General features: G+C 26.4%; 3 protein-coding genes and 1 pseudogene across 11 annotated transcripts in view; 1 reads left to right on the forward strand and 3 right to left on the reverse strand.

The window, feature by feature from the left end:
* Window positions 1-278: 278 nt before the first annotated feature.
* On the reverse strand, window positions 279-1,415 carry LOC126898052 (uncharacterized; annotated as a pseudogene).
* Window positions 1,416-7,593: 6,178 nt separating this feature from the next.
* On the reverse strand, window positions 7,594-16,368 carry LOC126899976 (rab11 family-interacting protein 2). 2 transcript variants are annotated; one of them, XM_050675292.1, is made up of 11 exons: window positions 16,220-16,368; window positions 15,957-16,152; window positions 15,493-15,681; window positions 15,175-15,332; window positions 15,038-15,112; window positions 10,801-10,931; window positions 10,622-10,648; window positions 8,685-8,910; window positions 8,435-8,572; window positions 8,125-8,249; window positions 7,594-8,058 (listed from the first exon to the last, which is right to left on the reverse strand). In XM_050675292.1, exons 1-11 carry the CDS (start codon window positions 16,248-16,250, stop codon window positions 7,900-7,902), a joined length of 1,455 nt encoding a protein of 484 aa, XP_050531249.1. In that variant the 5' UTR covers window positions 16,251-16,368; the 3' UTR covers window positions 7,594-7,899. The 2 variants fall into 2 exon arrangements, with proteins under 2 accessions (XP_050531249.1, XP_050531250.1); XM_050675293.1 differs by lacking the exon at window positions 10,622-10,648.
* A 10-nt stretch (window positions 16,369-16,378) lies between these two features.
* Window positions 16,379-20,095, forward strand: part of LOC126899981 (zinc finger protein-like 1) — a 7,274-nt gene continuing 3,557 nt past the window's right edge. The window contains exons 1-5 of one of the 6 annotated variants that reach the window (XM_050675306.1): window positions 16,379-16,469; window positions 17,011-17,128; window positions 17,887-18,037; window positions 18,114-18,325; window positions 19,417-19,636. In XM_050675306.1, coding sequence (XP_050531263.1) covers window positions 17,027-17,128; window positions 17,887-18,037; window positions 18,114-18,325; window positions 19,417-19,636 — 685 coding nt within the window. In that variant the 5' untranslated portion in view covers window positions 16,379-16,469; window positions 17,011-17,026. The other 5 variants (XM_050675307.1, XM_050675305.1, XM_050675303.1 and 2 more) reach the window with 5 other exon arrangements.
* Window positions 17,857-20,095, reverse strand: part of LOC126899979 (11-beta-hydroxysteroid dehydrogenase type 2) — a 7,626-nt gene continuing 5,387 nt past the window's right edge. Inside the window, exon 5 of one of the 3 annotated variants that reach the window (XM_050675302.1) lies at window positions 17,857-17,998. In XM_050675302.1, the coding sequence (XP_050531259.1) occupies window positions 17,979-17,998 (20 nt within the window). In that variant the 3' untranslated portion in view covers window positions 17,857-17,978. The remainder of the gene's footprint in view (window positions 17,999-20,095) is intronic. The other 2 variants (XM_050675301.1, XM_050675300.1) reach the window with 2 other exon arrangements.

Genomic DNA, 20,095 nt, shown 5'->3' on the forward strand with positions numbered 1-20,095 from the left:
AAAATTAGCGATTTTTAAATTTGTAATTTTTTTGGAGGTTTCCCCCATTTACGGGGAACGAGGGAATTTTTTTCAATTTTTAAAGGTAATGTCTTCGACTAGATACGATTTATATAAAAATATATAAATTAAATATAAAATATAATTTAAAATAAATAAATTTTAAAAACAAATATTTTAGAAAAATATATTCAAACAAATAAAGTAATTTTAACCGAAGTTCAGATCACTAAAAATGATAAAATAAGAAGTTAAGATATGTTATTGATATGTTTGATTCATAGAAGTACCAGATAAGAAATATGCCAAAGGTAATTTCCACCTGCCTTATAGGCCTCTGGCAAGAAATACCATGTNCTGCCATATAAGCCTCTGGCAAGAAATACCATGGCTTGAGAAGCAAGATAATTAGAACGACCTTTATGTCCTAAATCTTCATAACCCTCAACACAATCTAAAAATTTAGAGTACTCAAGAAAAGTTTTGATTTTCATTTCATCAAATGAAATTACACAAAATTTATCTTGTTGGGCCATAAGCCCAACTTTAATTTTTATGTGGTCGAGGTAAGCTGAATTAAAACCGGGTCGGAACTTAGAGTTACCAATCCATCTTTTTATAGATGTTATCCCAGGTAAAACTATACCTTGGCGGTCTCTTCAAAATTTATAAATTGTAGAAGATTTATAGAATAAATTTAAAGCAAAAGTTTTTTGAGCTCGCGAATAAATTTTTCACGACTTATTATTACGAAACATTTGCATTTCAGCTAAAATTTTAGAATTCTTACTTGAATATTTAATTTTTTTTTATGACTTGAACTTGGTTTCTTGTACACTTTAATTTGCTTCTTAATTTACTCACAACAGAATTTTTATTTTTCAATATTTTTTTATGTTTTTGAACAATACTTTTAATTTTTTTAAAAGATGTACCTGGACTAGAAATATTTGGACATTTTTGTTCATAATTGTTCTCCGATACTTTGCGAGAAACAGGAGTGGATGGCATTTCAGTTAAATTATTTATGAAATTTCTAGTAGCTAGTGACAAAGAAGAAGTTGAGGATGAAAATAACTGTTGTGCACATAAAGAAATTTTTGGCGATTCCGTTGGTGTCTTTTCTTTTTTTTTTTTCTTAGAAGTCCTGACTGGAGTCAAAACTTTGATTACCTCATCATTTTTGTCATATTTTTGAAGTATAGCCGATTTAGACAAATAAATATTTTTCTCACTAAGATAATCGGAGGCTTCAAAGTGATTACAACAAACATACTTATTATACAATTCATCTACAGATAAATTTAATAATCTGGTGTTTCCTAAAAAATATTTATCCATAATTAATTTTAATACCCTTCATTGAAAACTAAAAAAATGTTAAAAATAATAAATTGTTCTATAGTCATAACCAAATCGACTCATCTAGTGTTTTAACATTATACATTTTTTGATAAAAATCAGTCTTGTAAATTTAAGTAACTTAAATTATTCATTACTTTAATGTCGTTATTTTACTGTAACTAAATTACGAAATTTAATTGTTTTTATTTCAAGTAATTAATAAGTAGTTTAATAACATTTATGAAGTAATTTCAAGATAATAATGATACTTTTAAAAGAAAAACAAATATTCATAAAATAAATAATAATTCACGTATATAACACCCTATGTAGTCCATAAATTGTTCTAATTCATAATTTTAATAATATTTGCTATTTTTATATCTAAGTGAGTGGAAGAGTACGGCTAGGAAATGTCTAGTTATAAAAAAATAGCTCTACTCACTCTTTACCTTATAGAATTTAGATATTCCATTTAAAATATGACTATGACAAATATTGAAAAATAGAACGGTTTATAAGTATTATTTTTAATGGTTTAGTATTTGGTTAAAAATATAAAAATACAATTTTTAAAAATTATTCTTCAGTGTACAAAAGTACTTTATACATACCAGAGTTTAATACTCATTGCATCGATTGATCATCCTTCGGGAAACGGTGGAATCAGAGATTTGGGTTTTCTCTTATGTTTTTACCGCAATTAAAAAAAATACACTTATTTCCTCGTTGTGTACTCATTGTTATAACTATAATTATATAGATAATAATACAAATAAATATATTAAATGGTAAAAACACGCAAAAGGGGACCTTAGTCTTCAGTACTCTAGTGAAAATATGAATAGTTATTATGAAATAGGGAAGATTTTTTATTTAGTTGGATATTTTTACATTGATAAGTTTTAAAAACAACACAAAAATACAAAATAGGCATGATAATTCGTGTTACAATAAGATGTAAACATCGCTAATGCATCCTGTTTTTAATGCAATTCCAAATATAATCCTGGCGCCGAGATATCGTATTATTAAATCGTACTCTTTTACGTAGTCTATAGTACAATTGTTTTACGATCTCTCAAAAAGTGTTAAATTTTATTTTTAATCGTCTTAAGTTTGTAGGGTCACATGAATTCATGAAATTAGGCTTGTCAGAATCTATCATTAAAGTAAAAAACCCATACTAATTATACAACTGGAATTATATCTCTAGCTATATATATGATCTTATAGTAATTAAGAAAATGTTTTTATTGGAAGTTGTATAACATAAATTAAAGATAATTATGCAATCATACCGATTTTAAACACATCAGAAAAAGATGTTTCGATTTCTATAAATAATATTAAATTTGATTTTTTAGCACAAGATTTCGTGCTCATAAATAATATGTAAATACTATCAATTGTAATAATGTTAATACTAATAACAATAATAGATGAACTCTTTTAAATCAAAATCTTAAATTAAATCATTTAAACTGTAAAGAAAAGTCGTCTATTAATAATTTGTGAAATCAATTTAATGACATATTAATTTTATCCGCTGATTAATTATCTTATACTAATCAAATTGTACATAAAATAATAACCCCTAATGCTCATCCAATTAATATAAGACAATACAGATTCCCTATGTGTCATAACGAGGAGGTTGATAAACAATTAAAAATTCTTAAAGCAAGGTAGCATTGAAAAGTCAAATAGTCCATGGAACTCGCCTAGAATTAAAAATTTTATAAAGGAATATATATTTTATGTTTTGTCTGTTAATAAATATATTTTTGACCTGTTATATACTCTTTTTTTGTTATTTTCATAAAAATTAAAAAACAAAAAACCAAGCACAGTGGGGTCGTGGCATAGTTGGGTCCAGTATAAATGATATCTGACAGTGATTAAAATCACTATCATAAAAAACGCTTCGATGCAAATCTGTAGATAGTGTTTAATTAAAAAAAAAAAAAATTTGTTAAAATAGCATATTTTTGAATACGGTAGCCTTTTGCGCATAGAAGATAGGTCGTCGGGACAAATTTCTTTTTTTTATTTTATAGTACATGAAATAAGCATTAATTTGATATATGTTTAAAGGACGCAGTATTTCCGGAACATTTTCAAAAGTTCAGTTGAAAAAGATCTATGTTTTTTACAATATTTTAAGTTTTGAACGCCCCCTATATAAGGGGAAATTGTCCAATTTTAATAAAAAGTATGTCAAATGAAAGATGTACTTATAATGTATTTAGAAAAAAAAAATTGTGCTGATATATACATTTTTCAAAAAGTTATAGCATTTTTAAGTTGAAAATTTAAAATCGAAAATCGAAAATTTTAACACAAAAATAGTGTTTTTTTAACTACGGCAGCCGTTCAAATGTAGAAGAAAAAGTGTCGGGACAAATTAGTTTTTTTCATTTTATAGTACATAAAATAAGCTTTATTTGTAATATTTTAGATATTTCCCCCATTTGCGGAGAACGTAGGAATTTTTTTCAATTTTTAATGGCAATGTCTCCAACTAGATACGATTTGTGATCTTTTGACGTATTTTTGAAAGAAATCAGTCCAGTGAGAGCTGAGAAAAAGTGGCAACAGACAAAAAAAAAAAAAAAAAAAAAACACATCATAGTAAAATTAATTCTCCGCTTCGCATCGGAGCTAATAAATAAATTGTTCAAAATAAGAGTTATATAAAAGATTAAATGATCTAGATTATTTTTACCATGTCAGAAATATTTATTAACGATATTTTTTAAAAAGGCACTAGTATAGAATTTACTCAATACCTACAAAAAATAATGAATCAATAAGTTAATACTTATTTGAGTCATTATGCTATCTTAACTATATGATGTGTTAAGTGGAAGAAATGATACATGATAAATGTATTCGTAAAAAATAATGTAGTTATATTTATAAATAAAACTTGAGATTAATGAGATAATTGGGATTTTTCAAAACTTGTTGTAATAAAATAGAGAGACCCGTAAAGGTACTAATAACTTTTTATTGAGATATAACATACTGAAAAACTTAAATCTAACACAGTATAATAAAAATGAAAGCACAAGTTGAATTACCCAACTCAGTTTTCACAGAGAAGTGACTTACACTGATTGACTTCTGAGCCCTCCATATATGAAAATACTATTAATTATTTATTTTATGTATTATTATTTTGTATTAACTTATATCAGTTTGCTGTGTATTTTATTGTGACTCAAATGTGTTATGTATTAAAATTTTAGATATTATTTCTCTTTAAGGGTGATGGTGTCGTTAACCCATAATTATTTTGTAAATTTTAGTTTTAAGGAATTTATATGTAACATTATAATTACTATAAAGTATTATAGTATTAATATTTTAATGATTATTTAATGAACAATGTAAATATAAAAGGAGACTTGATCATCTTCTCAGTGGTCAGTGTTCTATCAGTGAATGTTATATTATAATTATTTATTATTTTGACTCTTCCTGACAACACTTATCCGCGTTGTTAAATTGGACTTCGAACACCCAGTTTACCACTTATTATTTGGCATCCCTGGAAAATTTGGTTTCAATTGGTTACCACATAAGTAGGTAAATTTATTGGGATACTATTCTAAAATAAATGAAATATTTGAAACGGACTTAATAAAAAGAAAGCCATTTATACACATCTAATAGTCCATAATAATATATTTTATTATTGTGGACTATTAGTTGTGATTATTATATATCTTGATATAGTAATACAAATACAAAATAAGTATAATATAAAAGCTTTGTGATATTGGGGCACAGCTCACATGATGATTTTTATCATTAAGTTTTTTCAACTCATCCTAATTACAAAGTAATTTATCTGCCACTGCTTTCTGTTTAAAATAATTTATAAAAATATTTAGAGGCCAACAGTTTAGTCTTGTGCTGTAATACCACATTTTATGTCAAAGTCCTATTAAGGATTCTTAGTATAGTATTAAAATAAAAAAAAACGGTAGCACAGTGGGGTCGAGGCAAAGTGTGGACGAGGCCATAGATGGGACAAGTATAGATGATATCTGACAGTGATTAAAATCACTATCATAAGAAACGCTTCGATGCAAATCTGTAGATAGTGTTTCCTTTAGAGAAATTGGTGAAATATTTTAAAAGCAACATCAACTCTTATTTCTTTAATTATATCCTGATTAGTAGTACTTTGTTTTTAAAATATAATATATGAATAAATACTAATTATAGTTTTTAAATTTAGTATGAAATTGTGTGGCCAGCTATGATGTATGGTTCATAGTGTTGGGCGGTTGATAAGAAAGTAGAGCAGAGAATAAGTGTAGCAGAGATGAGAATGCTTAGTTGGATGAGTGGAGTGACTAGAGAAGATAGGATAAGGAACGAGCATATAAGAGGAAGTATAGGTGTTGCGTCAATCGTGGATAAGATGACAGAAAATAGACTTAGATTGTTTAGTCATGTTATGAGGAGAGAAGAATCGGAAGCTGTAAGAACAGTTATAGAAATGAATGTTGAAGGAAGAAGAGATATAAAAAACCAAAAAAGAGATGGAGGGAAGCTATTGAATGCGATTTGAGGACAGCTGATGTGAGCGTAGAAGATGTGGGAGATCGTGTCAAGTGGAAGCTTAGGATAAGCTACAAGGATAAACTACAAGTAAAATCATATCAGTGTATTCCGAATTAGTAAACATTCTTTTATTTAAATTAAATTAAAAAACTTTACTAAACAGCACTCAATAATTCAAACATGAATTAAAACGCACGCAGCTGATAAAAAAGTTGTCTTACTCAAAGGCATGGCATGCCATGATAACAAATGCAAATTTAGATAGTGTCACACAGTTACAATTATTACGTACATTTACTATCTAACTAAGCTATTATGGAAAATATTGGTAAAATTTTATTTTTACCAATTAGTAATAAATGTTTAGTAATAAATAGCCAATAGTGGTTGTAGATCAATTTAGTTTTTTTTTAATTATCTCCAAAAATACATACGATTTTTTTATGACTTAGCATGATGGTAATTTGTAAATAATTATAACGAAATAAAAAAAAAACTATTGAAAATGTTTAAAATTATTTTTATTGGATTTTATTATTTAGGTGATCACACGATTCATTCTTACCATTATTATTACTGAAAGTACAAGTAATAATTATAAAAAAAAAACAATACTATGGAATTTCTCGCAAAATTCTAATACAAATTGATATGTAACACTAAAATTTCGGCTCAAGTCATTTTAAGGGGCAATATGAGGGAAAATGATCAATTTTTGGACAAAATTGAGTGACCCCTCAATTTGTGTGAGCATTTTGCGGAAAATATCGTGGTATGATTTATTTTTAATTTTAGAGAAATTCGGGGAGGTTATTCCAAAATTCCTCCAATTTTGGAGAAAAAAAACGAGGTCCTATTTTACACTCCACCAGGGTACTCGTCCATATATTACTATTGTTCGAAAGATTAACATCTTGTATAATTAAAAAAACAGTATATTATTTAACATATTTTTTAACAACATGATAGTTTTGTACTTTAATAATTGATTATACCTCATATTAACTTGGTCAAAATACGGTACGCGCCTTAAAAGTACGGTTGTTTATTTATTATGCGATAAATTATCTATTTTTTTCATTAAGATTTAATATTATGCCTATCAATATTTCTGTATTATTACTGTTAAAAAAAATTCTTATATAAACATTTTTCCGAAAAGGATTCGCGCTTTTTAAAATATTACTTGATGAGTAAATGATATAGACGTATTTATTGATTAATTATTGGTACTGTACCTACTAACGTCCCACATAGATACAACTGTTTATATGATCAATAAATACTGGTATGGTTTTGGTAACAGGTCGCAATAAAGGTACTCAATTACAAAAATGTAAAAGTACTGGTGTACCGAGTACTTTGGAATGTACCGAAAGAAACGATTTCATTAAAGGAACGAAAATTCCCACCAATAAATTATAGTGAAATAAGTTAGTTAAAACAAAATTAAATCTTTGAATGAAGATTGTTTAAATTATCAATATTTCATTAGTTCAACCTTAATCCGCCAATTTAATTGACAATGCAAAATTAATTTCTAGAGAGCCAAGTGGTATTAAATGCATTAAAACTTCTTCGATTTTAATTAATTTCATTAAAATATGGAATGCACTTTTGGTATAATTTATTTATATGCTAATTCTAAAAAATGATTGATATAAAAAATACAAAAATTTAATGTAAAATTTATTAGGTAGATTAAACATTAAATGTGACAAATGTAAACATAAATATATGGCTTGTATAAAAAATTTAAATATTAACAAAAAATCATTAAAATATATAATTTTATAAAAAAAAACCACTTATAAAAATTTGCTCAAAAAGTCAACTCACTCGTTAAATACTATAAATTCGTTAGATATGTAACTTCATAATTAATGCTAGTCCCTGTTTATAAAAATTAACTAATAAAATTTGTAAAATTGAATATAACTCCCTGGTATTTGCCAATAGGTTTATTTTATATATTTATCGACATGCTGTTGCTTCATATGGTTTTTGTAAAACTGCAGGGGCTCTATCCATAACTCGAGCCAATAATGAATCAACATAATCTTCTAGATCTTCTCGTCTTTTTGATTCATCTGCTAACCGTCGTCTTAATTCCATAATCATCATAATTAATTCCTTTAAATAATTGTAGAATTATAAAATTTTACTAAAATATTTTTAGATAAAGGTATAAAAACATACATCTTTTGTCTTGCCATCAAATTCTCCACCACCATCCATTGATCGATCTAAGGATGGACTTTTATGCTGTTCCATTCCAACTACTACTCTTTTGGCAACACCACTCCATTTATTTACACCAGTTTCTATTAAAAGCAAAAATAATATAATAATTTATTAAAAAATTTTTTGTAAATCAAATAAATGTTGATTAATTTGATGATTAAAAGTTACGGTTTTCTAAGTTCAAGTTTAAATTGCATTAATAAAAACCTTAATAAAAAATTATAATTCAGTGTTTTTAGGTAATAACTCAGATACCAATACTTACTGGGAGAATGTTTTTCAGTAAAAGATGGTGATCGAGGAGGTGTAGATGCTGTTGAATGAGATGGACTATTTTTTCTATCAGATGTCGTAAGAGTTGTGTTTGTAACATCTGATGTTGACAATGGTAATTTTAAAGAGTCTGAAATAATAGTAATTTTTTTAGTCACATAAGAAGTTAAATTGCAGCTACTGTTCTAATAATTTTAATGAATTTGACATTAAAATGATTAAATTTGTAACTAAAAATGTACCTCTACCACCAACAGTTCCACCATACAATTTCCGTTGCCATTCATCACGTTCAGGTGTTTTTTGACTAATTGTGCTTATATTGCTATTGTTCCTTTCTGCTGATGGTGATAGCGCTAACTTTTTGATTTGATCACCTTCTACTGCATCAAGTGACCATGATAAATCTTTCACACTTGATTCTACTACTTTTGGATACGAAATTGGTGAAAAATCTTCCCCATCAAGCTAATTAAAATAAATATTTAATATCATTATTTTTAAATATAATTTCTATTATAATCATTAAAAAACTAGTATAGTGGGGACACAGTATAGTTGAGTCAAGAACAGATGATATTTAACAGTGATTAACATTATTATAACAAAAAAAAAAACGCTTCATGGAAGTCTATGTAATTTTTTCTTGAAAAAAGTGCACATTAAAATCAAATAATTTATGGAATAAACATAGTTTAAAAAAACTGAAAAACATGCTTTTAAAGCATATCGAACTAAAAAGTTAAAAATATGCTTTTAACAATAATGAATGAAAAATACTAGTATTATTGAAAAAAAATATGGCACAAAGCTCCCATGGTTTTTTTCACAATAACACTAGTATTTTTCGTTCATTATTGTTTTAAGCTTATTTTTTAAATTATTTTTTACTTTTTAGTTTTTATGACATCGCTGTCACAGTTACGGAGTGTTTATTGTAAATTATGACTATCAATAGATAAAATTTCTGTATTGCCAGTTAGTGTGTTTAAAACTCACAACAATGTGTCTTATGACCATTGATAATAAAGGCTATATACCTGCGAATATCGTCATAAAAAACCAATTAGCTACCTGTATTTGTATTCCTTTATATATTATACATGTATATTAACTTAAAAAAAATTGAATCTTTAAATTTTTATAACTAATAATAAACAATAAAAATTTGTTTATATATATATAATATTGATAATACGCACGCATGTACGGGTACAAGGACCAAAAATAAAATTATACAGGAATTGTGTTTGTCAGCAAGCGGTGAGGGGGTGGGTGGGTGAATGTGTTAGGAAAGTTTAGTCTCAAGGCAATAGATGACGGGTAACGCTGCGCGTGGAGAGTTACAAACATACATACAGGTGAAACTAATATAAGCGTGTTAAAAAATACTATGGGAAGGACTTTCTTTTCTTAAATCTTAAAGTACTTGTAAAAAGGTATCATATATGTATGGGTCTGTCAGTAATTCAAGAATATAGTTAAAATTTGAATACAAAATAATTTTTTGTAAAAATTATAAATTTTTTTAGTTTGACAGCCAATTTCTCTTATTAGAACAATCTCCGGACGCATTTTTGTTTTGAATATTGCAGTACTCTTTAAGAGATTAATTTTAATACAGGCAAAAAAGAAGTAAATGTTATAAAAAATTATAAAAAAAAATTCTTTTCAAGTGTGGGTGGTTTCTTTTAAATCTTTAAAATTAGATTATAACAAAAAAAAATCCAAATGAAAGCTTATGATCTTTAGTATACTTAATTTCATTAAGATCAGTGATTATAAAAAAGTTATAGCAGCTATAAAATGCAGAAAATTTCTTTTGAAAATGCCTTTTTTTATAATAGTATTAATCTTTGATAATCAATAACAATTTTTGTACCAATATTTAAGAAGTTATTAAAAATTCAAGTTTCAAATTCATAGTAATGAAAAGATGTGAGATACAGGTGCTATTATTTTTATTACTAGACATTTCTTGGGATCACACCTATTACCAACTTGGTATAAAAATGTTATACATTCTGAAATACTGGTTCAAAAGTTGTTATTGGCTAGTCATTTTCTAAATTAGATTATTTTCCATTTTATAAGTTAGTTAAACATGTATTTTGCCATTTATGAAATAAATGTTAACACCCTTATAAGCTATAAGTAATGAACATAAGAAACACTTCACCTTTGATAAATTGAGAAAATCATGTATCTAAAAGAAACCAAAAAGAAAATTATCAATATTATCTTTATTTTATTGAAAAAACACTGTTGATTCATTAAATTCTGATGACTTGGTATATTTTAAAGTAAATTCAAAAAAATTATACAACTAAAAATATGAATAATTCTCTTAAGACTCACTGTAAAATCATCAGCACCAACATCATCTACATCACTTGATTCAAACTCAGAACGATGAGGGGTTTCAATATTATCTTCTTCTGTTAAACCATCAATAGTACTGTTGTTTTTTTGACGTTTAATTTTTCCAGCTAAAAATTTGTTAGTTAATGTAGTTAAATTAACAATATTCTTAAGTTCATTTTGTTGTATTAAAATATGTAATAATACCATATACTAATTAATTAATATTTGTTATTAGAAATAATCATTTTTGTTAATAAACATTCTAAAAGTAATTATTCCTATGAAGGATTAGTTTTTTTGAAAATCTTTTAGTAAAAAAAAATGCTTGTCAAGTCAAGTATATAGACTTTCTTAAATTTAAAAAATTTTATTGTGTTAAAATATTTGTAACTATTAGGTGCACAATTAAGCTCTTTATGTTTTTTTATAGAAATGCAACTTTACTTTGAAAAAATATTTACATATATATTATTCAAAGTATTGTCTATTGCAATACTTTGAATAGCTACAACTTTTTCCCAACATTCTGACAGAGCTCCATCATGATAAATCTAAGAATAAAACCATTTTTTGATGTCTTTATATGAGGGGAAGTGCTGATCATTCAGACCTTGTGACATCTAATGAAACAAGTAATAATTGGCATATTATCTGAGGAAAATGAATGATTAAGGAAGAAAAGGTAGAGGAAGACCAAAAAAAAGATGGAGGGATGCAATTGAATGCGATATGAGGACAGCTGATGTAAGCGTAGATGATGTGGGAGATTGTGTCAAGTGGAAGTTTAGGATAAGGGTGGACGACCCAAAGCAGTTGGGATTAAGGTGAGGAAGTAGACCTGAGGAATAAGCGGGTGGGATAGGACTTCCTCTTGAGCGTTTCTATGTAGGTTTTAAGGGGTTTGGCAACATAATGCCTACCATTGTCTTGTAATAAAATCACTTTTTCGTATTGTGGTTATTTTTCACACAGTGCTCGGTTTAGTCACATCAATTAAAATTTATATCGTTCATAAGTGATGTTTTCATTCTGTTTAAACAGCTCATAATAAATAACACCATCTATTCCCACTAAATATACAACATAATCTTTGCAGCATGAATATTTAGCCGAGTTGATGATGTAGAAGTATAACCGAGCAGTTCTCATGTCTTTATTTTCATTGGGTTCATTAACAGGGTACTCTCGAGTGATGCTGATGTGAAAAAAAGGTGGAAATAGTATTTTGAAAAAATACTGAATGAGGAGTATCCAAAAGAGACATTAGAGGATATCTCGTGTAATGAGGGACTTAATTAGATTTAATTAGCGAGATATCAGAGGCTGTGGCATCAATGAAAAAGAATAAAGCAGTAGGACCAGAAGAAGTGCCAGTAGAAGTATGGAAAATATTAGGCGGTGTTGGCGTAAGGTGGTTGAAGGAACTTTTAAATAAAATCTTATTTAGAAGGGAGAAAGCGTATGATAGAGTACCGAGAGAGGTTTTAAAGTGGTCAATGAGAAAAGGAGTACCGAAAAGGTACATTAATATAATAGAAGATATGTATGATGGCACTTGTACCAGGATAAAACGCGTAGGAGTAACAGAAGATTTTCGGGTAAGAGTAGGAGTGCATCAGAGTTCTGCTTTAAGGCCTTACTTATTTTCTATAGTGATGGATGAAATTACTAGAGAAATACAAGGAGAGGTGCCGTGGTGCATGTTGTTTGTTGACGATATAGTGTTAATAGGAGAAAATAGGAAGAAAATTAATCAAAGGCTAGAGGTGTGAAGATCAGCTCTTGAAGAAAAGGGTTTAAGAATAAGTAGGAATAAGACAGAGCATATAGAGTACGAGTTTGATAAAAGAGAACACAAGGAAGGCGAAATAAGGAGATCAGTGACAATAAGCGAGGATGTGATTGGAGAGGTAGAAAGTTTTAAATATTTAGGATCAGTTGTGCAAAAGAGCGGTGGTATTGACGAGGATGTAAGACACAGGATTTAGTACGGGTGATTGAAGTGGAGAGAAGCATCTGGTCTTACGTGATAAAAGAATTCCAAAGAAGCTGAAAGGTAAATTCTACAAGACTGTAGTGAGACTAGCTAACTTTATTTTATAATATTAATATACATAATTAATTAGCTTATCAAATAAAAACACATCATAGTAAAATTAATACCTTCTCAGCTTCGCATCGAAGCTAAAAATAATCTAATTAAGAATATGGCTGGCCAATGACATCTTTTGACCCATTATTTCATATTTTATAACCATTTTAAAACATAGAGATTAGGTAAAATATGGGTTATGTTATTTTCATCATTATTTTATTTATGCTATAATTAAACATGTTATTATTATTATGTATTTTAATAGGACAAACCCAATTTATAAATTTGAACATAGTAAGTAATAAAAGATAAAAATAGTATTTATAAATTATTTTAATGATTCAAATATGTATTTAATGAGAAGAAAATAATTAAAATTGTTTAAGCTATGGTGCAAAATTGGTGTCAGCTTAGCAGCAATTATTGATTGGATTATAGGAAAATTTAGCAAACATGATGTTGAGTATTGAGGAATAAAGAAAGAAAAAGAGTGATTCTTAGGAGTTGTTAATAATGTTTAAAATAATGGGTCTAAATTTGTCATCGAATAATAATTTTTTGTTATATTAGATAGTTAAATATGTATGTGAACAATAAAAAAAATAAAGCTGAGACCTTTATAAGGTATAAGAGATGAATTAAAAAAAAACTTAATAATTATTAAATCAAGAAATATATAAAATTAAGAATTACTAAAAAAATGTTTCATAACATTATTTTTATTTTAAGAGAAATTGAATGGATAATATTAAAAAAATCAACCAGTATGCAGCATTTTTATAGCTCTATATAATTTTTTTTTAAACTTTTAAAAATTACAACATTAAATTATTGAATATAAATTTTATTACTATAATAAGTATTTGTTCATGATTTATAAACTTGATACTTATAAATCATATAACTTGTAATCATTATATAATTAAGAAAATAGGAGTTGGGTTTTAACTTTTTAACTTTTGAAAATGTTCTGGGAATACTGTGTTTTTTAAATGTATGTTAAAATAAAGCTTGATTTATGTACTAGAAGTTCAAAAAAAAAAATTTGGAAAGACTACTTATTTTTTATGTGCAAATGGCAGTCAATGTAGAACAAAAAATAGGAGTTTATTTTGTTTTTGAAATAATCCACCAATTTCTTAGAATTAAACTATCTACAGATTTGCATAGAATCATTTTTTATGACAGTGTTAAAAACCCCTGTCAGGTATTATCTATACTTGTTATAACTATGCCACATTACTACTCTGCTAAATTTTTTATTTGAATAGATAAATTATTTTATAAATACATATGTGTAATTTATATGAGAATCTTGTTATCGATATAATACAAGAGTACAAAGAAAACACCTGTAAGTTTTTTAACCCTAATTACAAAATAATCACAATTTATAGTTGTTTAATAGAATGTTGTAATGAACCAATGAACTTAATGCAACCATGGCAGAACTTTTAGAAGTTATTGATATACATCAGATTAGAAATCAATTACATATTTTATAACCTAATACAAACATGTCAGAACTTATAGAAAAATTTTTGCAGATCTATTATTCATAATTAACAACAATTTGTTATCTAAAAAATTTGGGTTAAGCCATTCAATTTTTATACACATTTGCCATAATAGCAATAACTACTTTATAATTTTTTATAAATTTTCCAAAAAAATTACAATACTAAATTATTAAATATTAATTTGATACAAAATTTAATTACAATAATAAGTATTTATTGATTTATTATACTTATAAATCATAAAACTTGTTATCAAGATATAAATAAGGAATAGAAATTCATGTTGTTTTTAGAATAATTCAATAATTCCTATTCAAAATTAAATACTATCTACAGATAACTTTTATTCATTACAATTACCATACTATTGTGATTTTTAAAAATCAAGAAAGTAAAGTAGGAATGTGAGTTAATTCACTATTTATGAATAAAAATTTTTGTGAATTAAAATTTATGTCTAATATCTATGAAGTTAGTAAGATTAGTAAGATTTAATTAATTTTAAACCTATTTAAACCAAATAATTTTGTACATAATATTACTTTTTTTAAAAAATATTAAAAATTAGAGTAAAAATAAATAAAATATAAAATAAAATTTTTTATTAATTCCTTACTCAATGATTTGGCCAACTTCTTGAATGAGCGTCCCTTACCACTTCCACTGCTTCCTAGGCTAAGCAAACTTCCACCTATAATAATTTAAATAGTATAAATTACTATTTATAATTCTCAAAAATTTATCTTGACATACTAATACTTGATGACGATGAAAGATGCCCAATAGACAATTTATGTTTTTCTTTTTTACTAAGGGTTCCTGATCCTGATGAAGATTTGACAGTGTATGCAATTTTAGCTTGAAGCTCTCCAACAATATCACGCCCATGCTTACTATGCAGCTGGAACCACCTTCACAAAACTTACACATGTAAACATGTAGACAAATAAAAATATTATATAGTAATTAATATATGATATTTTATTAAATATACTAAAAATTTCATACTACAATTTGTATTTAAAAATAGTAGTAATAAGACTATTTATAAAAAAATTGTTTCATACATACTTGCTTTTAGGTCTTTCGTATACATCAGCATCATCTAGAGGAATTGTTGTGCGACCAATTTTGTGATCAGAAGACGGTACTAAACCTCCAATAAATGAAGTTGTATTTTTTCCTCGTTTCTTCCTAGTCAATACACACAATTCTAATTCAGGTGCACCTCCTCCACCACGTCGCCATTCTGGTATTTCACTAGAATCATATGTCATCATGTAATTTCAATAAATTATAATAGTTTCAACACAATTTCATTGATACATTTTATATGCCTTATGTTGAGCAATCGGGGTTGGCAGAAGGGTAAAGTCACCAATGCAATTGTCTAGAATTGTCTAAAACCTTAGAAAAACTTTACAATATTGGATAAAAACAAAAAAAGGTCATTATTCATTGCTGGTACTATTAGAAATATTCCAATCAAATAAACAATGTTCAATAATTTAATCAAAATAACTTTTAAAACTCACAGTTCACATAATTCATGCCATTCAACAATAGTAATATCACCATCAGAGTGATGTTCCTCTGGTCTCTTTGAAGAAGTTTGATACTTTTCACTGTGATGACTTCTGCCACTACTACCATCTTCTAAAGCTATTGTTACAAAAAGCGATGCTGATGAATCTTTGTCTGTAGTAATTCCTTGGAGGCGAGCTTTTTGAACTATAATTGAAAAAAAATCATCAATATTAGAATCATTTCATTGCAATTAGGAAATTGAGAGTTTTACCAGTAACTTGGACATGCGTGGGATTCCACATTCCGTCCAATTACAAAAAGTTCAAATTTCGTACTTGTAGCCTCTCTCATACAGAGAAGCTGATGCTTGTTGTCATCTATAGTCGATAAGAGATCAACGACGTTGTTAAAAAAATATTTCAGTATTAAATTTGTACCTGATGGTGGTGGTTTAGTACTGATAAAGAAATTGATAAATGATGTCTATGTAACCATGATATAATTTATAATAATGTAGATGAGTAAGAAAGAACAAAATAAAAATTAATCACGAAAAATTACATTCGATAATAAACAATAATTCATATTTATCATCTGACATTTGATTTTCGAATTTTTAGCTATTTATAATTTAGTAGCTTAAAAAAACTTTTTTTTCGCTAATAAATGTCTTCTGCGGCAGTTATCAACCGAAATATCTCCGGCTAATGATTAATTTTTTTATTTGATATTGTTAACATAAGTTACTGTATATATTTATTAGACCTATCAGATGTCTTTAAGAATCAAATTGTTTGTTAACTAATTTAATATTTTTATTCTTTATCTTTAATCTCATTAAATTTTAAGATATTTTTTTATTTTAAGAACATCTAATAAATTCGTCAATTTATAAAATATCTGTTAAGCAATATTGAGATCTAAAAATAACGTGTTATATGTTTTATAGAAGTATTTTCCTAAAGTATCTAGTTTAATTTTCTCTATACAAATTAATTTTTTAAGTACATCTAGTATTATATTGTGAAATAATTAGATTAATTGAAGAAAAATGTTTTTTAGGATATAATTTAGCGAAATGGGCTTATGCAAGTGTCCTAAACGTAAAACTACAGGCCATTTCTGTTTTCGCCATTGTGTAAATGTATGTGAACATTGCATAGTGAACAATCATACTACAGTGTGTATTTCTTTTGGTATTTTTTCCTTAAATAATTAGACTAAATTAATAGATTTTTATATTTTGTAAAAAGTCTATTTTTATTCTAAATATATGTTTATCACTTAATTTATTAAAATCTAATGCAGTTTACAAAATAAATTTTATAAATAATTTTTTTTTTTTTAATAATTTGATAAGCAAATATTAAAGTTTTTATCTGATTTGTTTCTTGATAGAGTATTATAGTATTTTAAAGTAATACATTTTCAAAATATTTATCACATTAAACGCTACACTGTAATGTTGTAATTAATTATTTACTGACTTAATATAGTTAGTAATGGCTAAATTAAATATTTTGTGTAACAATCCATTTATATGAAAATCACTCAATACAGTATTTTAGTAAGTCATTTTGAATTAGTAATATTGCTCAATTGACATTAAATTGTTTGTATAATATTATATTTATTAGCTTATATGCAAATAGTTTTGTACAATCATAAAAGTTATTAAATTTACTATTATTTCAATAAATATACATAAATACATATTGCATATTCTAAATATGTACATATTTATACAGAACCAGCATGAAGGTAGAACATTTGAAGATATCATTTAAAATGATAAAATGCTTAATATTTTAGATATTGGTTATCTAAAAATAGAAATAAGCTATTAATATTATTACAACACATTAGTTCTGATGAAACTTCAAAAAATATATATATTTATCTTAATTGTCTTGTAAAGTAGTAAAATAACTTTTTTAGTGTATTGTTAAATCATATACCACATGGTTAAAAGAAGCAAGCAGTAGTGGCGGTAGTGTCTCCTCTTCTTCTACTGCTTTTTGTGTTGTTTGTCAAAAACAGTTTGAATCATCTGAAAAATGTTTGAAAGCTGTCCGTTTATTGTGTTATCGTAAGTTTTTATATATTGTTAAAAATGTTAATTACTAAAAAGTACTTATAACAAAAAAAATTATACAATTTTTTAGATGTTATTCATTATAGGTGTCTCTCATTGCTTGTAAAAAACCATTTAAAGCAAGGCAATATTCAAGGAAATTTAAAATGCCCATCATGTTCAAGGGTTCTTTGGGTGAGGCAAAATGAGAATGATATCCAATTAGATTCACCTGTAGCTTTGCAATTATATAAAATTTTTGAGGCTGAATGGTGGGGAAAATCATTAATTTCTAATGAACCTGTAAGTATGAAATATTATCCTATTAACATTTATTGTCATTAAAATTGTATCCACTTCATACTATACCAAATTATATTAAATAAAAATGCATATTGCATTTTTAAAAGTAATTTAATATAATTTAAAAATAATTTTACTGTCTAATCTTTTAGCTTCGATGCGAAGCTGAGAAGGAATTGGTTTTACTGAGATGTTTTTTTTGTGTTTGTTACCACTTTTTCTCAGTCTCACCTAACCGATTTCTTTCAATGATACGTCAAAAGATCACAAATCGTATCTAGTCAAAGACATTACCCTCAAAAATTGAAAAAATTTCCCTCGTTCCCCGTAAATGAGGGAAATCTCCAAAAAAAAATTACTAATTTTCGAAATTTTTTTTACTAAAAACTTTTTCAAAAATGAACATATTAATATAACTTTTTTTTTTATAGATGCTTGATGTCTTTATCTATCATTTGGTATATTTTTTTGTAAATCTGACCCTTTATCTGCCCACAGGGGGGATTTAAAATAACAACTTTTTTACAAAAAATTAACTTTTGAAAATGTTCTGGAAGGTCTGAAACTTTTATTTATATCTTAAATTAAAGCTAATGTAATGTACTTTATTATGGAGAAAAAAATTTTCGAACTTTATTTTGTCTTTGCAGTGAAAATGGCTAACAAATGCTATTTTTGTGTGAAATTTCTCGATTTTATATTTTACATTTTTTACTTTAAAAGGCTATAACTTTTTGAAAAGTGTATGGATCAATACAATTTTTTTACGAGAAATAATATTTATATCCCTGTTTCATTCGATAGACTTTATCTTCTTCAGGATATTAATAAGGAAATAGCTGATCATGTAGCTTTTGGAATAATACACCAATTTTCTAAAATTAAACACTATCTAAAGATTTGCATTGAAGCGTTTTTTTTTTATAGTGATTTTAATCACTGTCAGATATCATTATACTTGATCCAACTATGCCACGTCACCACTGTGCCGCGGCCCCCGTGTGCTAGGTTTTTTTCAATTTTATTTTTTTTAATTTAAAGTTTTCATAATGTAAACTAGTTACATTTTATGTGTGTTGCTATTTTTATAGATAGATGCTGGGGAACTTGAAAAGTTTTTACTAGAAGATACTAAGCAAGAATCAACTATTACTATTCAAGAAACCTCTCTTAGTTCTAATGTTCAACCATTATCTGAGATAATTCAATCAAATGGCACACCTCATCATTACTATTATCAAGAACCACAATCTTCTATAGAGTCAACTAATAACATAGTAAAACAGGCAGTTCATCATAGATATAATAATGGTAAATTATAAATATCTTTATTATCATTGATACTTGAAGTAGTTATGATGGTAAATTTTATACATAGATGAGCTAATTTTATTTTAGTTACATTATATTTATAGCCAACAGATAATTTCACAGAAATGTATGGGAGTGCTACATTCTCCAAACAATCATTAAAGTCCGTTGTGGTTGGCATATTTAAAATATATTGTGGATTATCTTACTTTTTAAAGTACTTTAGTTGGTAAAATATATTTAATTTGGTTTTAAATAGTACTGGATGATGTTTTTGATATAAACTATATTAAATTTCTCTTTAAAATAATAGTATGAAAAATTTTCTCTACTTTTGTAGTTTCATATATTTTTCTATTGATCAAATATAAATCATTTTAGCTTCAATGCGAAGCTGAGAAGGTATTAATTTTACTATGATGTGTTTTTTTTTTTTTTTTTTTTTTTTTTTTTTTTTTT

Source organism: Daktulosphaira vitifoliae, unplaced genomic scaffold (assembly GCF_025091365.1).
Source record: "Daktulosphaira vitifoliae isolate Bord-2020 unplaced genomic scaffold, ASM2509136v1 Scaffold_2, whole genome shotgun sequence".
In the NCBI taxonomy this organism is placed as follows: domain Eukaryota; kingdom Metazoa; phylum Arthropoda; class Insecta; order Hemiptera; family Phylloxeridae; genus Daktulosphaira; species Daktulosphaira vitifoliae.

What these genes read in the sequence shown, in the direction of transcription:
- LOC126899976 (XM_050675292.1), bottom strand. Translation starts at nt 16,250, where the DNA reads ATGTGGAATCCCACGCATGTCCAAGTTACTG. An exon ending in ATTTTCTCAATTTATCAAAG is followed by an intron (nt 8,911 to 10,621) that starts GTGAAGTGTTTC and finishes TATTTTAATTAG; the next exon opens with CTTGATGGGGAAGATTTTTC. An exon ending in TACTGAAAAACATTCTCCCA is followed by an intron (nt 8,250 to 8,434) that starts GTAAGTATTGGT and finishes TGCTTTTAATAG; the next exon opens with AAACTGGTGTAAATAAATGG.